The 17,976-nt window shown below is 36.3% G+C and overlaps 2 protein-coding genes across 6 annotated transcripts; both read left to right on the top strand.

Annotated features, from left to right (window-relative positions):
• The first annotated feature begins 320 nt into the window (after positions 1-320).
• foxp3a (forkhead box P3a) lies at positions 321-12,900 on the top strand. Of its 4 annotated transcripts, XM_052563690.1 has the most exons (15): positions 4,171-5,295; positions 5,886-5,988; positions 6,090-6,118; positions 8,985-9,145; positions 9,354-9,428; positions 9,515-9,596; positions 9,674-9,806; positions 9,906-10,013; positions 10,090-10,177; positions 10,351-10,419; positions 11,177-11,330; positions 11,492-11,568; positions 11,649-11,750; positions 11,993-12,114; positions 12,355-12,900. In XM_052563690.1, exons 4-15 carry the CDS (start codon positions 8,987-8,989, stop codon positions 12,449-12,451), a joined length of 1,266 nt encoding a protein of 421 aa, XP_052419650.1. In that variant the 5' UTR covers positions 4,171-5,295; positions 5,886-5,988; positions 6,090-6,118; positions 8,985-8,986; the 3' UTR covers positions 12,452-12,900. The 4 variants fall into 4 exon arrangements, with proteins under 4 accessions (XP_052419648.1, XP_052419651.1, XP_052419650.1 ...); XM_052563691.1 differs by lacking the exon at positions 6,090-6,118 and having other exon boundaries at positions 4,170-5,295; positions 5,886-5,979; XM_052563689.1 differs by lacking the exon at positions 6,090-6,118 and having other exon boundaries at positions 4,174-5,295.
• A 152-nt stretch (positions 12,901-13,052) lies between these two features.
• tspy (testis specific protein Y-linked) lies at positions 13,053-16,465 on the top strand. Of its 2 annotated transcripts, none has more exons than XM_052563686.1 (7): positions 13,053-14,344; positions 15,004-15,081; positions 15,170-15,281; positions 15,420-15,574; positions 15,683-15,759; positions 15,841-15,968; positions 16,085-16,465. In XM_052563686.1, the coding sequence occupies exons 1-7, from the start codon at positions 13,496-13,498 to the stop codon at positions 16,249-16,251; spliced, it is 1,566 nt and encodes a 521-aa protein (XP_052419646.1). In that variant the 5' UTR covers positions 13,053-13,495; the 3' UTR covers positions 16,252-16,465. The 2 variants fall into 2 exon arrangements, with proteins under 2 accessions (XP_052419646.1, XP_052419645.1); XM_052563685.1 differs by having other exon boundaries at positions 15,838-15,968.
• Positions 16,466-17,976: the final 1,511 nt, after the last annotated feature.

Below are 17,976 nucleotides of genomic sequence, written 5' to 3'. Positions count from 1 at the left end.
GTTAAATGTGAGCCAAAAACCACCACAATTAATAAAAAAAATAAATAAATAAATAAATTAAAAAAAAGAGACAAACTACTTCCGTCTGTTTTTTATGGGAAGTTTACAGCCCAATGGATCGCAGCAGCAATGGTTGAATTGACCAGCACTCATGTCACTAGCTCTGCCCTTGCATCATAGCTCGTGACCAGAAGAGGAGTCATTTTAAGGGGGAGGTTAACCTTTTTGATCAAAGATTATGAGGGCACATGAATATAAAAAATAAATAAAAATAAAATAAAAAAATAAAAGTACAAATCAGGTCTTGATAAAACACTAAAGCATTCCATTTAAAAAAAAAAAAAAAATCTTATTTTCCATTTTGATTTCATGCCGACTTTAAAAGACATGCTGCCTTGTTTGTTTTGAGAAGTCTTATAATACTAATATTAAAAAAAGACAATATTGCCATAAAGCATGCTGCTGCTCTTATAGAAACAATAAATCAATTGGTTCTTATAAATAATGATACATTTGTCATGGAATTTTATTTTGCTATTATTTCCTAATAATAACAATGTTAACGAATCATAAAACAACAACAATGAGATAATCAATGACAATCTGAACTCAACCATTCTTTTGTTTTCAATTAAAGACATTTACAGCCAAGAATACAGTAAATACTTTGTGTTGCCATCCAGAACATGTAAACCATTGGTCTCAAATGCAATTCCTGGAGGGCCACAGCTCTGCACGTTTTAGCTCCAACCCTAATCAAAGACACCTGATCCAGCTAATCAAGGTCTTCAGGCTCACTAGAAAGTGTCACTTTTTGTGTATATAGAATTTATACTAAAAACAAATTAACTGGTAATAGTTCACTCACATTTAACAACCAGTTATATGCAGCTTTAAATAGTTTGGGAAGATTCAGCCCCTCACACATACTGTCCCCTCCAGAGTGAAATGGGGCTAAAGCCCACTTTGGGCAACACACTACAATTTCTGGAGGCCCACAGCTCTGCAGAGTTAAGCTCCAACCAGCTCCAACTCACACCTGCTTGGAAGTTTCTAGTAATCCTGAAGAGCTTGATTAGCTGGATAAAGTGTGTTTGATTAGGGTTGGAGAAGAGCGGTGACCCTCCAGCAATTGAGACTGAGACCATTGCTCTAAACACAAAGATTTAAAATTTGAGTAAAATAAAAGTTTTGAGTCAAGATATGTGAAGAATTATGAAATACCACGAGTACCAAAAAGTAGTCAACAACAGTTTTAACACCTAATTCTTGCACTCATTTATAATAAACCAACAAAACACAAAAGTCCCTGTGGACAGCTTGCTTACCTGTCACTGATTGCAGAGAGTATGTGAAAAGAAACCGTAAAAGTCTGTTAAATTAATTTCTGATAGCATAATCCAGTGCACCTGCTTCAAATGAACAATATAGTAGAATGATCATGAAGCTAATGAGATCTAGTGGTGAGAAAGAAAAGCTGGCATATTCGATTATAGATCATTACCGTTTAGAGATATTGATTGGAAAGCTATTTTAACTCCTAGACAGAGCAGTCGGTCTTGCTTAATATAGCGAAATCAATAGTCAAATCAAGTCAAATCACTTTTATTGTCACATTACCACCGATATGTACTGCAAGCTGCCTATAGAGGGTAACCATGATTGTATCCATTTTTGTTTAACAATGAATAAATCTGAGGGGCGGTTTCCCAGATAGAGTTTAAAATAAACCGAGTAGGCTTAATCTAGAATAGTTAATCTTGGTTTAGAAAATGACATTGAAACAAAGATTAAGTACAGATTACTAACTCATGGATTATGGAGTCATGAACTAAAATAAACTAGATACATTTAAAACCAACTGTGCTAATCTGAGTAAGCATGACGGGTTGCTTGAAAAACATGGAATGAACCCAGAAAAGCTAAAAACTGAATGGAACTGAGAAGCAAATCCAAGGAAAACAATAGCAGCATAAAAAGGGTGATCAACTACAACATAAATAAACAAACAAAACAAATTTACTAATTAAGAGAAAACTTTTTTTTTTTAAAGTAAGCAAAGTTAACTGCAAAATTAGGTGTCAAATAATAAATGCCTAGGAATCTGTAAAGAATTCTTGCATAACTTATTGCAGCCAGCTTATTTTATTATTATTGTTTATTATATTATACATAAATCAGCTGTTTAAGAGAGAGAGAGAGCAACAGGAAGAGAGAGAGAGAGAGTCATGGTCAGAATTTTTTAGCACGCTACAAAAATGTGACCAAAGAGGACTATGAAAATAAATCTGTATTGTTTAATCTTCTGATCTTTCATTAAAAAAGTCAATAAATAAATCACAAAAATCTTAACATTTCAACCATATCACATAATACACATTGGCCATAATTATTTGTAGTCCTAGAAATTATTATTAATAAAATCTCTGAAGATCTGTATTTCCATTCATATTAACATTTTTAAGCAGGAACATTAAATTATTCATCCATGATTTCCTGTTACACAGGAATATAATTATCAGAAACACAAAGGCCAAAGAAAAGAGCTAAATCATTGAATATTTTCCTTTACAACATTAGGACACTAATTACGGAGTTCCAATTAACAGGGAATGTTGCAAATCTTTGTCAGTGTATCTATTGTCTTAATGCAATGTGCGGAAGATAGTTTGAATGGCCAAAGACTCCCCAAGGATCACAGCTGGATAATTGCAGACAATAGTTAAGTCTTGGGGTCTGTAAGCCTTATAATGGACCATGGTTGGATCTCGTACAGAACAATCCAAAAGGACCATTTAGTCTTCCTCCAAGAAATCAGCCTATTCAATTCTGGACTATAGGGTCATTTTAGTCTAGGACTGGTCTTAATCTCTCTCTGGGAAACTGGCTCTGAGAGTTTTTTTTTTTTTTTTTGCCTCATATTTTAACACAATATATCTTTATCTGTCTGCTACAAATTTCAGTCACAATTATAATGATCATAAAGGTGATTTAAATAACTGGTTTTGAATACAAAGAGTTATTGCAATTCAAAGTAAGCTGTTAAACTAGTTGTAACAGTAAGAATAACAGCAAAAAAGGACATCATTATACATATAATTTGCATCGTAACAGTTGAAATATTTAACAAGAAATTACCTTTACTTGCATGTTACCTATATCTACTGTATTTTAAAATAAATCCATAGTACAGCTCAGCTGCCTGCATGAAGTAATCAAGACATCTCTTACCTCTGAAACATCTGTCTGTTTTTCAGTCTGTCTAGGCATGCTGAAAAATCAAGAAAATAGAAAAAGTCTTCACTGGAGATTGGTTTTGTTACAACTCTCCACACCCCTGTCAGGTATTGTTGTTGAATGAGGATATGAGATAATTACGATTAGAATCCTTCCCCCTATTTCCCAGCAAATGTGGTCTATGATTAAAAATAAAATTAATGTGCTAGAATGGTTAAAAAATTACATACAACCTTGTGTCTCAAAAATTGTATGCATTCCAGTAACTAGTAGCCTACTTTTATAACTAACCCTGTGTTATGAGTATCTGCTCAAAGATACCTGTAACATGACCCTTTCTTTCTTTTCTAATCTAGAACTTTTTTTTAATTATCCAGTTGGTTCTTTGCCTACCAAAGGTTTTATTTTCCTTTGCTGTCACAAAACTGGCCCAAATATATTGTACAGAACTCTACGTGATTCTATAATCCGTGCACTAGAGACAAATAATAAAACAAAACGTTCAGGCTGGAAGTGGTTAAACTTTTTTTTTTTCATTGTTTGTCTCTAAATGTCTTATATATCGTCACATGTCATGGAATTCAGCAGGCAGATGTTATACAAGTTATAAATGAATGTAGAAGAGCTAAAAAAAAATAGCCATCTGTGAATTTATACACACACAATCTTTGTTGTTAAGCAAATCATACATTTTCTTTCAAAGTTTATGGACACAAAAGTTTATGTTTTTCTGTGTAAGATTTGTATAATCTTTACATAATTGTTCTACATTGATCCCTTATGTTTACACCCCCCCCCCAAGAAAAATTTTCAAATGTGTACATGTTCTGTATGTATTTCATATAATGTGAGCTTTTCAGACTTCAGAAATATGACCCCAAACATCACTTTATTTTTTGTAACATTGATCTATCTGTTGTTGAGATACATTTTCAAATCAACAAATCGTTTTCATCTTCAAAAATGTTTTTAAGTTGTATGTAGTTACGGTACGTACATGTCTCAGAAAAGGCAGAAGAGGTCTACATGCAGTACATGTGCTTGGGAGTGTCATTATTGAAGAACAATTTGTTCAAAAACACTCAAATAACCTTTTCAACCACAGGATGAGGATGTTTTTTCCTGCGTTAAACTAATCGACACACATGCTATGTACCCTGTACATATGTTCAGTCTCCCCCCAGAACCCGAATACAACGTCACAAACCCTGCAAACGGACTTTCCGAACACGTAATAGGTTATTTTCTTTGCAATCTCATTTTCCGGTCTTCCGGAATGGACTTTTCATTAACTTTTTCATTTGAAAGTGGCACGCTGGTCCTAATTTATATGGGTATATGGCAGAATTATTATATGTTCTTTTAATCTCAGTCATGAAATCTGACAGGAATGATCTGATCCATGAAAATACGTTTTATCTGATATGATAAGGAAGATGTTTTGAAATCAAAAAGAACGAATGAGGTGAATTAGAAATATCTGTCAGAAGCAAATGTGCAGAATCTTATTGCTGTCTCATGGTAAAACAGCACAAAAGATGGTCAAGATGAATTTGGGCTTTGGCTCATCCACACCAAAGGAATAATTTAATAGTTTATTTATTTGTTTATTCAAGATTAACAGTCAGCAATACACCTACAGTATGAGTACCCAAGTAATACAAAGACAACTATCAATAAAATTTACATGTAGAAAACCTGAGTAATCACTCAGAAAAAATGGAAGAAATTGGATTTTGCTGCAGTGAAGAAGTTTTCTTAAATAGGAAACAGAAACATCAACTTGCCACATAATTTCTTAAGATGATATGTAGACAGTTATTACACACCCTGTAATGCACAAATGAATATACAATATGAACACATACACACACACACACACACACATACACATACAGATACACACACGCCAACACCCAGTGGGGAAACAGTCTGCCTTGCTGAATTTCCACTAAATGTCATGCTAAACATTATAAAAGGGGTGACCCGAACATTTTCCAGAGCATTCAACCTAATAATTGCTCTCTCACTTGCATCTAGCTGACACTCGCACAACAGGTGAGTTTTTTTTTTTCTCCTTTCAACCTGGTTGTATTAATTAGGTATTTGTTTGTTTTCAGCAAGAGAGAGAAAATTTTAGAAAAAAATAGAAACTTTTTATTGGTGCTTTTATAACCCAAAACTGAAGCTTATTCTTTAAATTCATTTCTGTTTACTTTTTTTTTTGGCCAGTGTGACACCAGTGTGTGAGATTAAGTAATTGTGTGTTTTTAAATTATGAACAATATTGCATCATCAAATGTACATCATTTTTGATTACATTTTAATACTCAAAATATGCTTTTGTTTTGACAGACAAGAGTTTGAATTGTTTTAATCCTTGGATGTTTTAAAGCTAGATTGGTTAAAATGATCACATTTCTCAAACAAACCACTGAATTAATTGTGATTCATTTTACACTTAAAATGGCATTGTAATTCCAGATGAAGTGACAGCTTACATAACATTTCATTCCGCTGTAGTTTCTGACAAACTAACACAGCTCAGTATAGGAAAAAGAGACAAGCAACCAAACAGTGTGCTTTCCTAAAGTGCAGTCGCAAATGAGGTCTGTGCATCTTAGTCTTTGGTTTTCTTTCCTGTTCAGAGGCACCACAAAGGCCTTTGCTGAGGAGAAGGATTGAGTTTAAGCACAGACATAGAGTGAAGGTCTCCAGGAAAAGCGCGACAGACAAAGAAAGGTGTGGGAGGTAAAAGAGCCTATCTTCTACAGAGATCCTGCAGTTATGATAGCAATTGCATCATGTATTAGTTAAACTAATGTGTGTGAAATCAATGTTCCATCTTAAAGAGGGATCACCCAGACAACAGATGTAAAGGGTAAGTTACACAACTCTAAAAATACACTTCTTGTGTACCTGAGAGCTGCACATGGGGAGAAAATGAGTAGGTGCAAACATTTCAAAAATAACTTGGTTGACACAAAATAAGTTTTTTTTTTTAAAAGGTCACCTCTTTATTCTTTATTACCAAGAGATTAAGTTCTTGTGGCAGCCACATTCAAAAGTAGCAGTTCTTCAATGGTTCTTTGTGGCATCTTTTAGCAAACAATCCGCATTTTAGCAGATTCTTGTGGTGGATTCTTGAGATGAGTTATACAGTTCTTTGAAGATTTAAATTAGAAATGAGTTCTTCAGGTCGGTACGTTGGTTTAGTGTTCTTTAAAACATCAGTTCATCATGGTTTCAACACAACTAGAAAACAAACAGTTCTTAAAGGAAGTTGAAAAAGTACTTTGATGTCAGGCATTAAAATCTTTCATGGTTTGAACCGTTATCTTTAAGAATTATAGCATTTAGTTATGAGCTGGTATATGAAGTTATATGTTGTAAAAATTGATCAAATTGAAACGATGCATCGATATTACTATTCTGAATTATATAACAAGCCAATATATATATTCAAGCTATGTATGATAACCGATATATTTTTTGTCCAAGTAAATAATAATAACAATAAAAAGATAAATCACTATATATATAGATGCATTTACATGATGCTAGTTAGCCATTTTTACAAGCATGGAAATCTTTCAGGCACTTGCCTTGGTACTTACTGTATGATACCAGAGAATGCTCAAGAATAGCAGTCTTTAATGCAAAATCAGCTTCGTCTTGCATATCTTCAGCAGTTACCACAGAGGAGATGCCACTTTAATCAATGAATCGATTAATTCTGACCTCCAACAGTAAGAAGCCACGATGGTGGAACTGGGTGGAGCAGGGTGTCCAACTATTAAACACTATCATTTGACACTTCAGATTAAAGTACAGTTCATACCGCCGATATCCTGGTCTTTGATTCTTATAATATTGTATGTTGCTAACATAAATGAGTGGGTACAGTGGAAAAAAAGTGAGTCAGAATGATATTTTCTATGTTTGTGGGAGAGAATTTAGGCCAGAATTGTCTTCATGTTCCATATCTGTACTGTTAAAAAATATATGTTCTTATTAATTACAAGTTTCAGGTTAAATTCCGAGTGAATGCGAATTGGCTTAATGGCTCACAGTTTAGATCTGAAGATTATCACTTGAGACTCTGAATTCCACAGAACACGGAAACTAAAACTGATTTTACTGAATACTGAAGTTTCTAAAGTGTCGTCATTGTAAAATGAAACTCGCTGTCAGTCCAGGCTATTCTCATATTTTGAGGGATTTTATCTCAGTGATTGGAACTGAGAGAAGACTCTATTCAGACTGAGAGATGAATAATGAGTTTCATTGCCTTGAATAATCCCAGTCTTATCAATATCATCTTCAGGTCGAACTCTCAGAGGAACAAATTAAAAATCAATGCACATTCACTAGGCACAAGACCACAACATTAAAAACTAATCCTGCAAATTACTGGAAAATAACAGCCTTGCATATTCCTGATCTAAATCTCCGAGAATTAGTCACAATGACTACTGATACAGAGAAGGGCAGAAGAGGGTCATAAATATAACGTGCAGCTACTGTTAAAAATATGTTGCAAACGTGGGTAGTTGATCATTTTCAAGATGTTCGAATGTATTATATATACTTGAACATTTTTTTTGCACATTTGTTAAACATTTCAGCACATGCAAAATAAGGCTCTTCTGCTTCTCATCATGTGAAGTTGCTTGTTTGAAAAACCCCCCAGGTGAAAAAAATGTGACATTTATAAGACTGGATGTGGTTAATGTCAAATGTCAATGAGAACTTGAAAACCGCAATAACAATGGCGCTCTAAAATCCAAAGATGAAGGTTTTTTTCTTTCTCAAAGGTTGTATGTAAGGTATGATAAATCCACGCTTTTAAATGTTAAACAGAAGTTACTGAATTAGATCAGAACACATATCGAAGTACTTCATATATGGGCTGAGTTTGGAGCGTCATGGTCCTTTCAGATTTAATAGCCAATCGCATAATTATTTAATCGCTATTTGAGACTTACGAAAGCAACTGACCTGTAGCTATTGATTTGATTGCTTTGAGTTTCTAAGATGAACTGAACATCTTTTTACAGAGGAAAAATAAGATTAAATCAAATGGTAATATTCTGATGGCTCCTTTTATTTAAAAAAAATTAATTTAAGTTTAGATGTGTCATATTTATATTGTAAATGGTGAGTGAACATGCATATCACTTGAATTGATGAATTGATAGGGTTGAAAGTAAAAAAGAAAATGATAAATGATGATTTATTATCTACGTGTTTCTACAATGATCGAATTACTTAAACTCATATTAACTTCTGTTGAGCATCTTATTGTTTATATAACACTAATCTCAATCTCACAAATAAACATTTTTAATGTACATATTTTGTGGCTATGCCATATTGTAAAATATGTAATATCCTATAGATTAATAAAGACTGCTTGTTTTAGCTGACAAAATCGTTTGTTTCACAGAAAGTTAAAAAAGGTTCTTCAGTTTGTATATAAGGGGCCTACTCAAGGTGAAGTGTGGTTTGTGTTCAGAAAACACCTGCACAGTAAAACGAGAATGAAAAACAACTTCCATACTTTTACCAGTTTTATTCAAATATGCTGAATAAAAAAATAGTTGTTCTATAGGAAACAAAGCAAAGGTGAATGTATTTACACAGGAAATAGTTTGCGCTAGGGCTGATTCCTTTCGCTCTTAGTACTCAGTAGTACGATAGAGTAAATAAACTAAACTCTTTTATATCTTCATATTTCTATATAGGAATGCTTCAAAATGGTGCTGGAACACACAAAGGTGGAGATAAATGGAGTAGTCGCCAAAATCAGTACCAAGAGCAAGACCGTTCTACCTTTTCCAGCATGCAGATGAAGGCCAGAGGAAGCAGTTCATCTCTGATCTCATGCAAACCCATGGCTACAAAGGTAACGGACTGGAAACTGACATATTTCTGTATTAATGCAAAAATAATAATATTAAATATATGAACTAAATGATATATTTATATATGAAGGTTAATGTTGATTCAAGTAATCCTGGCTGAAAAAAAAAAACGAACTTTTCAGCTCAAGTAACACATTGTACTGAGAGAATGAGTTCTGTAACAAACCTAAAAATGTATCTTTTTCCAAGGCATCTGTTGCCTCGGACAGTGATTTCAGAGGCTCTGGCTCATCTCACATTCAAACGTCCACTCTACAACAGCAGGTACAGTTCAGTCAGAAAAGGTTTCACTTCCCTTGCAACACCTTACCCAAGAATAAAGGGTTTAAAAGAATATTGTCTTTATCCAGACTGTCAGAGAAATCACAAGCAAACATCTCAGACAGCACAGACCATCAGTACTACGCAAAGGCAACCAGCCGTTCCCACAAGGTACTGGTACTGCAGACTTTATCAAAACAAATGAATTCATTTATCTCTGACACTGAACTCTTGATAATGCTCCACAGCTTGTGGTGTTCATGACTGGGTTGTGGACACTGTGTGTAAGACAGAACCTGACAGTGACCTGTCAGACCCCGTGCCACTTTACACCAACCAATCTGAAAGTCCTCCGCCTGACAGCACAGAGCATACTGGGAAGTGAGTATCTGGTTTGAGAACATAAACACACAAACAAATAAAAAATCCCTGTATGGTCTCAGTTTTTGTGCTAAATGAAGCATTTATGGTTATCTCTAGGCATGCATACAGTCTTCCAGGTGACTTTCTGTGTGTTAAAGGACAATGTGGATGGCCTGGGTGCTCAAAGAGCAGAGAAGTGTTCAAAGAATATGGACATTTCTTAAAGTGAGACAGTTATGGAATTACAAATATCATTTACTAAATCCAACAATACCTGATATCTGTATATCCCATAATCTAGACACCTTTCTACTGACCATGCTCCTGGGGACAGAAGTATAGCCCAGTTTAGGATGCAGAAAGACAAAGTACAATACATGGAGAATCAGGTATGCAACCCCTGCGCTCAAAAACAATGCTTTTTTTCTATATTAAGCCACCTTAACCAATTTAATATGCATCGCAGGAACTAATGATATATAATATATCATAAGAACTGGATTATATAAGGATGCCTGTTTATGGCCTTGCATTATCTTTCCTTTGTGAATGTTACTGTTAGTTGATTGCAGAGAGACAGAAACTACAGGCTATGCAGCTACACCTATTTGACGTCAAATCTACCTCTGAGGTAAGCTCTCTTGTATTAAATTAGTTCTGAAATATATAATACATCTAAATAAGTGGTCCAATATATGCTGCTAGTTGCTGATAATTACAGAGTTCATAAATATGACTGCAGCCGCCCATAAATCTTGGAAGAGTTACAAGGCAATTGCTATTTTAAGATATGTAATAAAAATACACATTTACAAGTGGAAAAAAATCTTCCCAGCAAGCTCAGGGGGAGGGAAGGGAAGAATATGTAATTCTCAGGAAAAAAGCTACAACAATTGATCTACACTCCTTAGTTAAAAACAAACAATTATAGTGCCATTTAAAGGGAGTCAGGAAAAAATTGTGAGTTTGGAAAGTATGCACCAAATGTATCTACAAACATCTTCTGCTGGCCAACCGCCAAGCATACTGCTGAATGGACTATTATAAAGATTTGTAAGTGGATTATGGCTTTGTCTTCACACCAGTTTATTCTTGCGACAAATGCAAGGCCATCAGTCTGCTAGCTAAAGCAGACCTGAAATTAGGTCACACTAGACAACAGTGATCTTTAGCTAGTCTACAACAGTAAACAAAAAGGGAGCATTAGAAAAGCTAAGTCAAAACCCTGTGTGAATGAATCAAATTATTCCATAATTACAGTGGGATCTGTTTGATGTTCTGGTTGTTATTTGAGGTTAGATTTGACCTGATTATAGGGCTTGATGAAAGACAGATGGCATTGTATGTCAAGATTATATATTGATGTAATTCTCTCCTTCTGATCTTAGGATGGTAACAGTGTGGAGAAGTCAGGACATCTGTCAGAACTCCTGCAACCTGCAGCATGTCAGAGCGCAAATGGTGTCTATGACAGTGACAGAGCGGCAGCTGAAGCACTAACACAAGGATACTGGCAGATCTCTACCTCACAAGTTATACCAGGTCAGCCAGCACACAAACGTTTGTTACTATTAACATTATACTATACAAAAATACTGGTTCTGATTACAAGTCATTCGTATTTCATCTCCACACACAATACTACGGTATACGATGTAATTATTTTCTTCATGCGTTTTGTTTTCTTTCTTTTCTGGCAATAGGGATTATCCCCAGTTTTGAGTATTATAAGTTCACAAACATGAGGCCACCTTTCACCTACGCCTCCATGATACGATGGGTAAGTACAGCTGAATTGAACATCCTGTATATTACCTTTTCATTTCCTGCCAGTCACATAAAAGCTGTCTTTTATGCTAGGCGATACTGGAGTCTCCAGAGAAGCAGCTTACTCTGAATGAAATCTATCACTGGTTTACCCGCATGTTTTTCTACTTTCGTCACAATACTGCCACATGGAAGGTATGAGATGCGCTGTTTGTATTGTAAACCTATTATATTTATCATTCCATGACTCACTGCAGACAAGCCAATCCTGAAAGCCACAGCCTCCGACTTGTAGACCAGAAAACTTTCACAGCTTGTATGTTAATGACAGAAAGTGATGATCCGACTGTGAGATTACAGTGGTTTTATGTTAGGACTAAGTGAATCTTATTCTTCCTGTTAGAACAAGTCATTGATGTGTCTCTGTCTGTGTGTAGAATGCTGTTCGGCATAACCTCAGTCTTCATAAGTGCTTTGTGCGCGTTGAAGGAAGAAAAGGTTCTGTTTGGACCGTGGATGAAGAGGAGTTTCTGAGAAGAAAAGGACAAAAGTTTCACAGGTATACTGTCTTTCCTTCTTCATAGGGGTGTCAGTAACATTGTACTTTCCTGATGCTTGTCACACTCCTGGTGGATTGTTGGTTGTATGTATAAATACAATAAATTAATTTTAAAATGGCAGAGTAGTAAAGGTTAAAAATAACACTTTGGCTCTTTGGAGGGATCTAAGTGGATCTATCGTTGGAGGTGGGAGAATCATAAGAGATTATTTATTGCAGTTGCACCACTTTTTCCTCCAGGGATCAGGATATGGGCTGGATGGCACCTTTTCACGTGTTTCCTGTGACTCCACAAGGTGAAACTTATCAGATGCGAGGCCCAAATGGACTCTCATGAAGAGATACAATCAAATTTCAACCAGTAACAATATCAACGACTTTAGTAAGAATGATAAATATTATAATAGTTTAAAATGGTGGTTTTAAACATATAGCTGGCAGTCTGTTTCAGACAGTTTTTATTTTTATTTTTTGGAAAAAATAATTTTGTAAGGAATTATGAAGTTTGCATAATCCAAAGATAAAGTTAAGTAGTGGGTGTTCAGCAAACTTTTCACTATCCTTCTTGCTTTTAAATGTACTGATTAAAAAGTACAAGACGCGTTTTTTATAAAGATTAAAATTGTACAACAATAATGATACTAAGGGCATCTGTATGTAAATACATTTAGTATGGTACTTAATTTAATATTGCTAATTGTTCTTAAACAATAACTGTACATTTTCTCTCCTTGAATTAATGTCTTAAAATATGTTATTCAAATAAAGGTCCAAACTGAAACGGAATCCAGGATTGTAATACTGTTATTCTGGTATAGTACACAATGTCAAGTTCTGCTTCTTATAAACTAAAATAATAATTCAACACCACCTAATCAGAACTCTTTCAGTGCGTAAATGCAACGCAATGGTGATGTACTCCATGCTCCTGCTCGTCACCAACTGCAGTACACCGTCTACGATTGGCCGAGATATTTTTGCGCGGTGCATTTCAGCCAATCAGAGCTTTGTTTTCGCGCTCGTATGCAAAGCCTCAGATAAATGGCGAACGGAAGGGCAAACTGTAAACAAATACAACAGAACTAGACATTTTTAGACGGATTGTGACTTTTAAGAGAAAAGTAACTCTATATTACGAGTGCTGTGTGTACATACAAACGGAAATATTCGATATGCGACAGTCAGCGAGAATTTAAACTAGCCTCATTGAGCGTTAGGAAGCTACCTAGGCCTGCTGACATTTGCGCAGACTTGGAATTTGGTATTGCTGTAATGCGAACGCGGGCTCTGGATAGAGACCCGCACAGTTATCTCAATTAGCATTTAAAATTTGTTTTAAAATCATCTTATACGTCTGACAAAGTTACAACTAGACAGTACCATGAGTACAAACTCGGACAGCGGTCAGCCGTCCGAAACTAACCAGAGGAAAAGAAGTGCAAGTCCAGGTGGAGAGTCTGACTCCACGCTTCCCAAGCAGGCGAAAGTGAGTGACGAGGAACCAAGGACTGACTCTCGTGAAGATGCAGAAGCTGAGAAAGTTGGCAGTGACGAGCCAAAACACGGGTCTGGGCATCCTGAAGACGCTAAAGAGAAGAACACGGTGGTTGTGAATGAAGCAGACGCGCAGGAGAGCACAGGACAGACTAGTGAAGCTGAAAGCGAGCGCCAGGCGTCAGATTCAGCTGCCATCGCCGCAGCAGAAGCGCTTGCCAGTCTGACCGGTGGAGACGCGGACGAAGACCGTACTAAAGAAATGCCCTGTTCTTCTAAAAAAGCGAGCCGAGAGAAATCAAGGGATAAGTCTAATCGTCCCAGTTGCTCTCAGAGTGAGAGAACGACGGAGGCAGCCGCGGCTGACAGCTCCTCATCCCTGCTGCTCTGCGAGGACAGAGAAGATCCAGAGCAGGCTTCGTTCGTGGATGATGATGAAGAGGAGGAGGATGACGACTCCCTTCCTGGCTCTTCCTCCACGGCAAGCTCGTCTGTCGCCTCTGATAATGAGGATAACGAGGACGGAGAGTGTGCCATAGTGTCGGTGAAGATGGCCCCGGAGGTGCGGCAGTCCGTGGCGCTGCTCGCTCAGGTGCAGATGCGGCTGGACGCGCTGGAGAAGAAAGGCGCGCGTCTACATCAACGCCTGGAGATGAAAGTGAGCCGCCAGCGACGCCCTCACCTAGACCAGCGCAGCGCCATCACTCAAGCCATCCCAGGATTCTGGGTCACTGCTGTATCCTTTAACTGTGCGTGGCGTTCAGGACAACTTAATAAGTGTCAAGGCCTTTGAAGTTAAGGTTTGAGCTGACGTCTATATAGTTTACCCAGAAATTGAACATTCTGTCATTAAATGCTCACCCTCATGTCGTTCAAAACCCATAAGACCATCATTCATCTTTGGAGCATAGATTAAGATATTTTTGATTACCTTAAATAGACAGTAATGGAACTAGTACCATGTTCAAGGGCAGTAAGGACATTGTTAAAATAGTCCATGTGACATCAGTGTTTCAACCTTAATGTTAAGAAGTTATGAGATTACCTTTTTGTGGGTTTGGAACAACATGAAGGTGATTAATGACAAAATTTACATTTTTGGGTGAATTATCACTTTAATTGTCACCAAAGATCATACTTGGGGAGTGTCACAAATGGGGAAAAAAGGGAGACGAAGTACATGGGGCCCACAATGTTTTTCTTTGGGATTTTGAGGGGGCCCTATAGCAAATTCTGTTATATTGGCTCAGAATCCCTAGAACTTTACTCATCATACTCCAAACTCCTGTTCATTTTGTTTTTCCATTTGTGTCAAATGCGTTTCAACCAAATGATTGTGGATTCCAGATCTTTGTCTTCATTTACGTAATGTGCACTTAACTTAAAGCCAATCAGCTTCTGAATCACCCACATCTATCAGCGCAAATTGATGAGACTGACGAAGATGCTCTAAGCTACATGACTAATTTAGAGGTAATACATTTTTTCAGTTTTTCTTTTTCCTATTTTCAATCTAAACTTGCAAACGATCTATGTTTTTAATATGCTCGTCATTCGACAGATTGAGTCTTTCAAGAACAACAAACTTGGTTACCGCATCTGCTTCCATTTTCGGCGAAATCCCTTTTTTCAAAACAAAATGATAGTGAAGGAGCTTCATCTTGGTATGGGAGGTGAGCTGACCATTATTACAATACCCCTCTTTTCATGAATGTGAAAAGGATTACTCTGGGTTACTTTTTAAAAAAATTCTGGGTACAAAAAAAAAAGGTAATTGTGCTTTATCTGTATGTGCTTTCCTTTTTGCTCAGGGTCTCCGGTGTCATTCTCAAACCCAATTTTGTGGCACAGGGGGCAGAATCTGGTCGGTAGTGGAGAACCACGTCGAACATCACGGGGAGTTTACCAGAGCTTCTTCCACTGGTTCAGTGACCACAGCAACCCAGGAAGGGATGACATCGCACAGGTACATCTCTCATGTGGTTAGGTGCAGGAGGAAGGGCTGTATAAACAGGCGATAACAAAATCCTTAAACATAGTAAAAAAATGATGAACTCCATTCCCTTGGCTCTAGATCCTGAAAGATGACCTGTACAGAAACCCTTTGAGGTACTATCTGACTCCACTCTGGGAGCCACGAGAGAATGGCAGGTAATCTCTAGCCTGAAACATCCAGACTTTTCAAATTGTATTTGTGTTTTTGTTTTTAAACCAATTTCTGTTGTCCAGCAGCGGTCCCAAACCTCAGGGCAACAATAATGGAGATGAGTGTGTGATCATCTCCGATTCAGATGAAGATGAGGAGAAGAGCCAAAACTTGGAGCAAGAGGATGAGGATGAAGATGATGACCAAGTCGGAGGTGAGGTTTTCCTTTTCACAATCAAGTCATGTTGTATAATGTAGAGCTTTTCTAATGTCTTTCAAATCAATAAATAAAACTGATCCAAATCATTATGACTAATCATATTCTCTTAGGCTCAGAAGAGAATGACAGAGATGAGGGGGAATCCTCCTACGAGGAGAGAGATGAAGAGGAAGTGGATGTTGAGGAAGTAGAAGAGTCACGTGACTCCAGCGGCTGTGAGGTCAAAGAGCAAGGACAGGAAGATGAAGATATTGATGTAGATGAAGAGAAGAGTTAGGAAACCGGGTTGTCTGGCTTGTCTTGGTTTCTTTTTATGCAGAATAGCATCATTAGAATTTTCTATGATCTGTTTTACTGATATCAGTTCCTGCATAAATTAAGAGTGTTTCAAATAACAAGTGGTTAATGATGCTTAATGATCAGGGTTTAACTATGTCTTCATTGTAGATGGTACTTTGTGTACATTAAAGATGATGAATTTTCAAATTCAATGTGTGCACTCCTCTGAAAACATGTTTTCCTTAAGATGTCATCACATTTTACACTTGTAAGTTTGCATTTATAGATTTCAGAGGGCTACTGATACCCATAAGACACTTGTTTATCTCACGATGGACTGTTTAAAGCTTGAGATTATAGACTGCCCTTAGTTTAGTTTTTGACTGTATGCAGTAGCATCGTCTGTCACTTACAATCATGACCATTTCTAAACACACCATACTTTTCTTTTTGGATGTTTTACGGGCCTAATCATGTTTTTCAGTCATTGCTGTAATATTTTTGGTTAATTGCTGTTTGTGTTACTTTTTTATCCTCATCTACAGAATTCTAACACCATGAAATTAACATTTCCTTGCCTTTTTATTGTTCACAAACTCTACCACCACGTGTTGCTTATAAGGAGAAAGGTCAAACATTCTGAAATGCACTTCATTCTGAACCAAAACTAGATAACTCAGGGATGTTTACTCTTTCATCCTCCTTATACTGTAGATGTGTTTCCCTTCATGAGGTCCATTTCCTCCGTTTTGTGTCATTAATACATGACATCTTTTGTTTATTGATGAACCTTTAAATAATTGTAGTTTATTTCACTTTGTTTATAGAAGCAGATTAAATCCTGACACTTGGTACCTCTTGCCGTGGAGATCATGTAATCCTTAAAACTACTTTTGTCATGTCTAGAACACATGCACATTACCATTTATTCACTGCAATGAATAACAATTGTAATGTTATTTAAATGAGCGAAATATTGGCAAGGTCATCTAGTGTGGTGTTTTTTTTCCCCCATTTGACAGCATGATGTGTGCACTCAGTACTCAAACATTTGTGTCCAGTTAAATGCTTAGATGAAATGGTAAAAATAGTGAATATGTACACTTTTTTTTTCATGATGTCTTTTATATTCATATCATAATAGTGTTTCTTTAGATCCTTAGGAATCATTTCTTTAACTTTGGTCAGTTATTAGAATGCAACCATTCTAAATGTTCTCCTGTGTATCTGTAAGAAGGCAATTGTGTTAAAAGATTTTGAGTTTTGACCTGTAAAAGTCTGGTTTAAAAATGAAAAGCTGTTCACTCATTGTAAGTATACTGGATTGTACTTGTTCTACTTGCAAGGCCAGTGGTTTGTACATAATCCTTTCCCTTAAAAAGGGTTTATAATTTGTTATTGAATTATTAGGGTAGATTTGACCTACAGTATCAAAGAAATGCTATATTTTGTGTGCTAAATTTTATAGAGAACTACAATTTTTAAATGTGTGTCTTTGTTTGGTTTTTGTTTTCCATGTCAAATAAAGTTTTTGTCTTTTCATTCAGAATGTTTTATGTGGCTTTTGTCTTTTCGGCTTTTCCAAAAAATGAATCAAATGAACAGCTTTATTCTTTCCTGTTTTCTAACTTATTTAGTGTTAATCTCTCAACACTATGATAAGAAACATCATCAGATTGATATGCGCCTAACTTTATTTACAAGCATATTTTTTTTCCAGCTT

The sequence above is a fragment of the Carassius gibelio genome, chromosome B8 (assembly GCF_023724105.1).
Source record: "Carassius gibelio isolate Cgi1373 ecotype wild population from Czech Republic chromosome B8, carGib1.2-hapl.c, whole genome shotgun sequence".
Taxonomy (NCBI): Eukaryota; Metazoa; Chordata; class Actinopteri; order Cypriniformes; family Cyprinidae; genus Carassius; species Carassius gibelio.
This window is presented reverse-complemented; position numbering and strand designations above follow the sequence as displayed.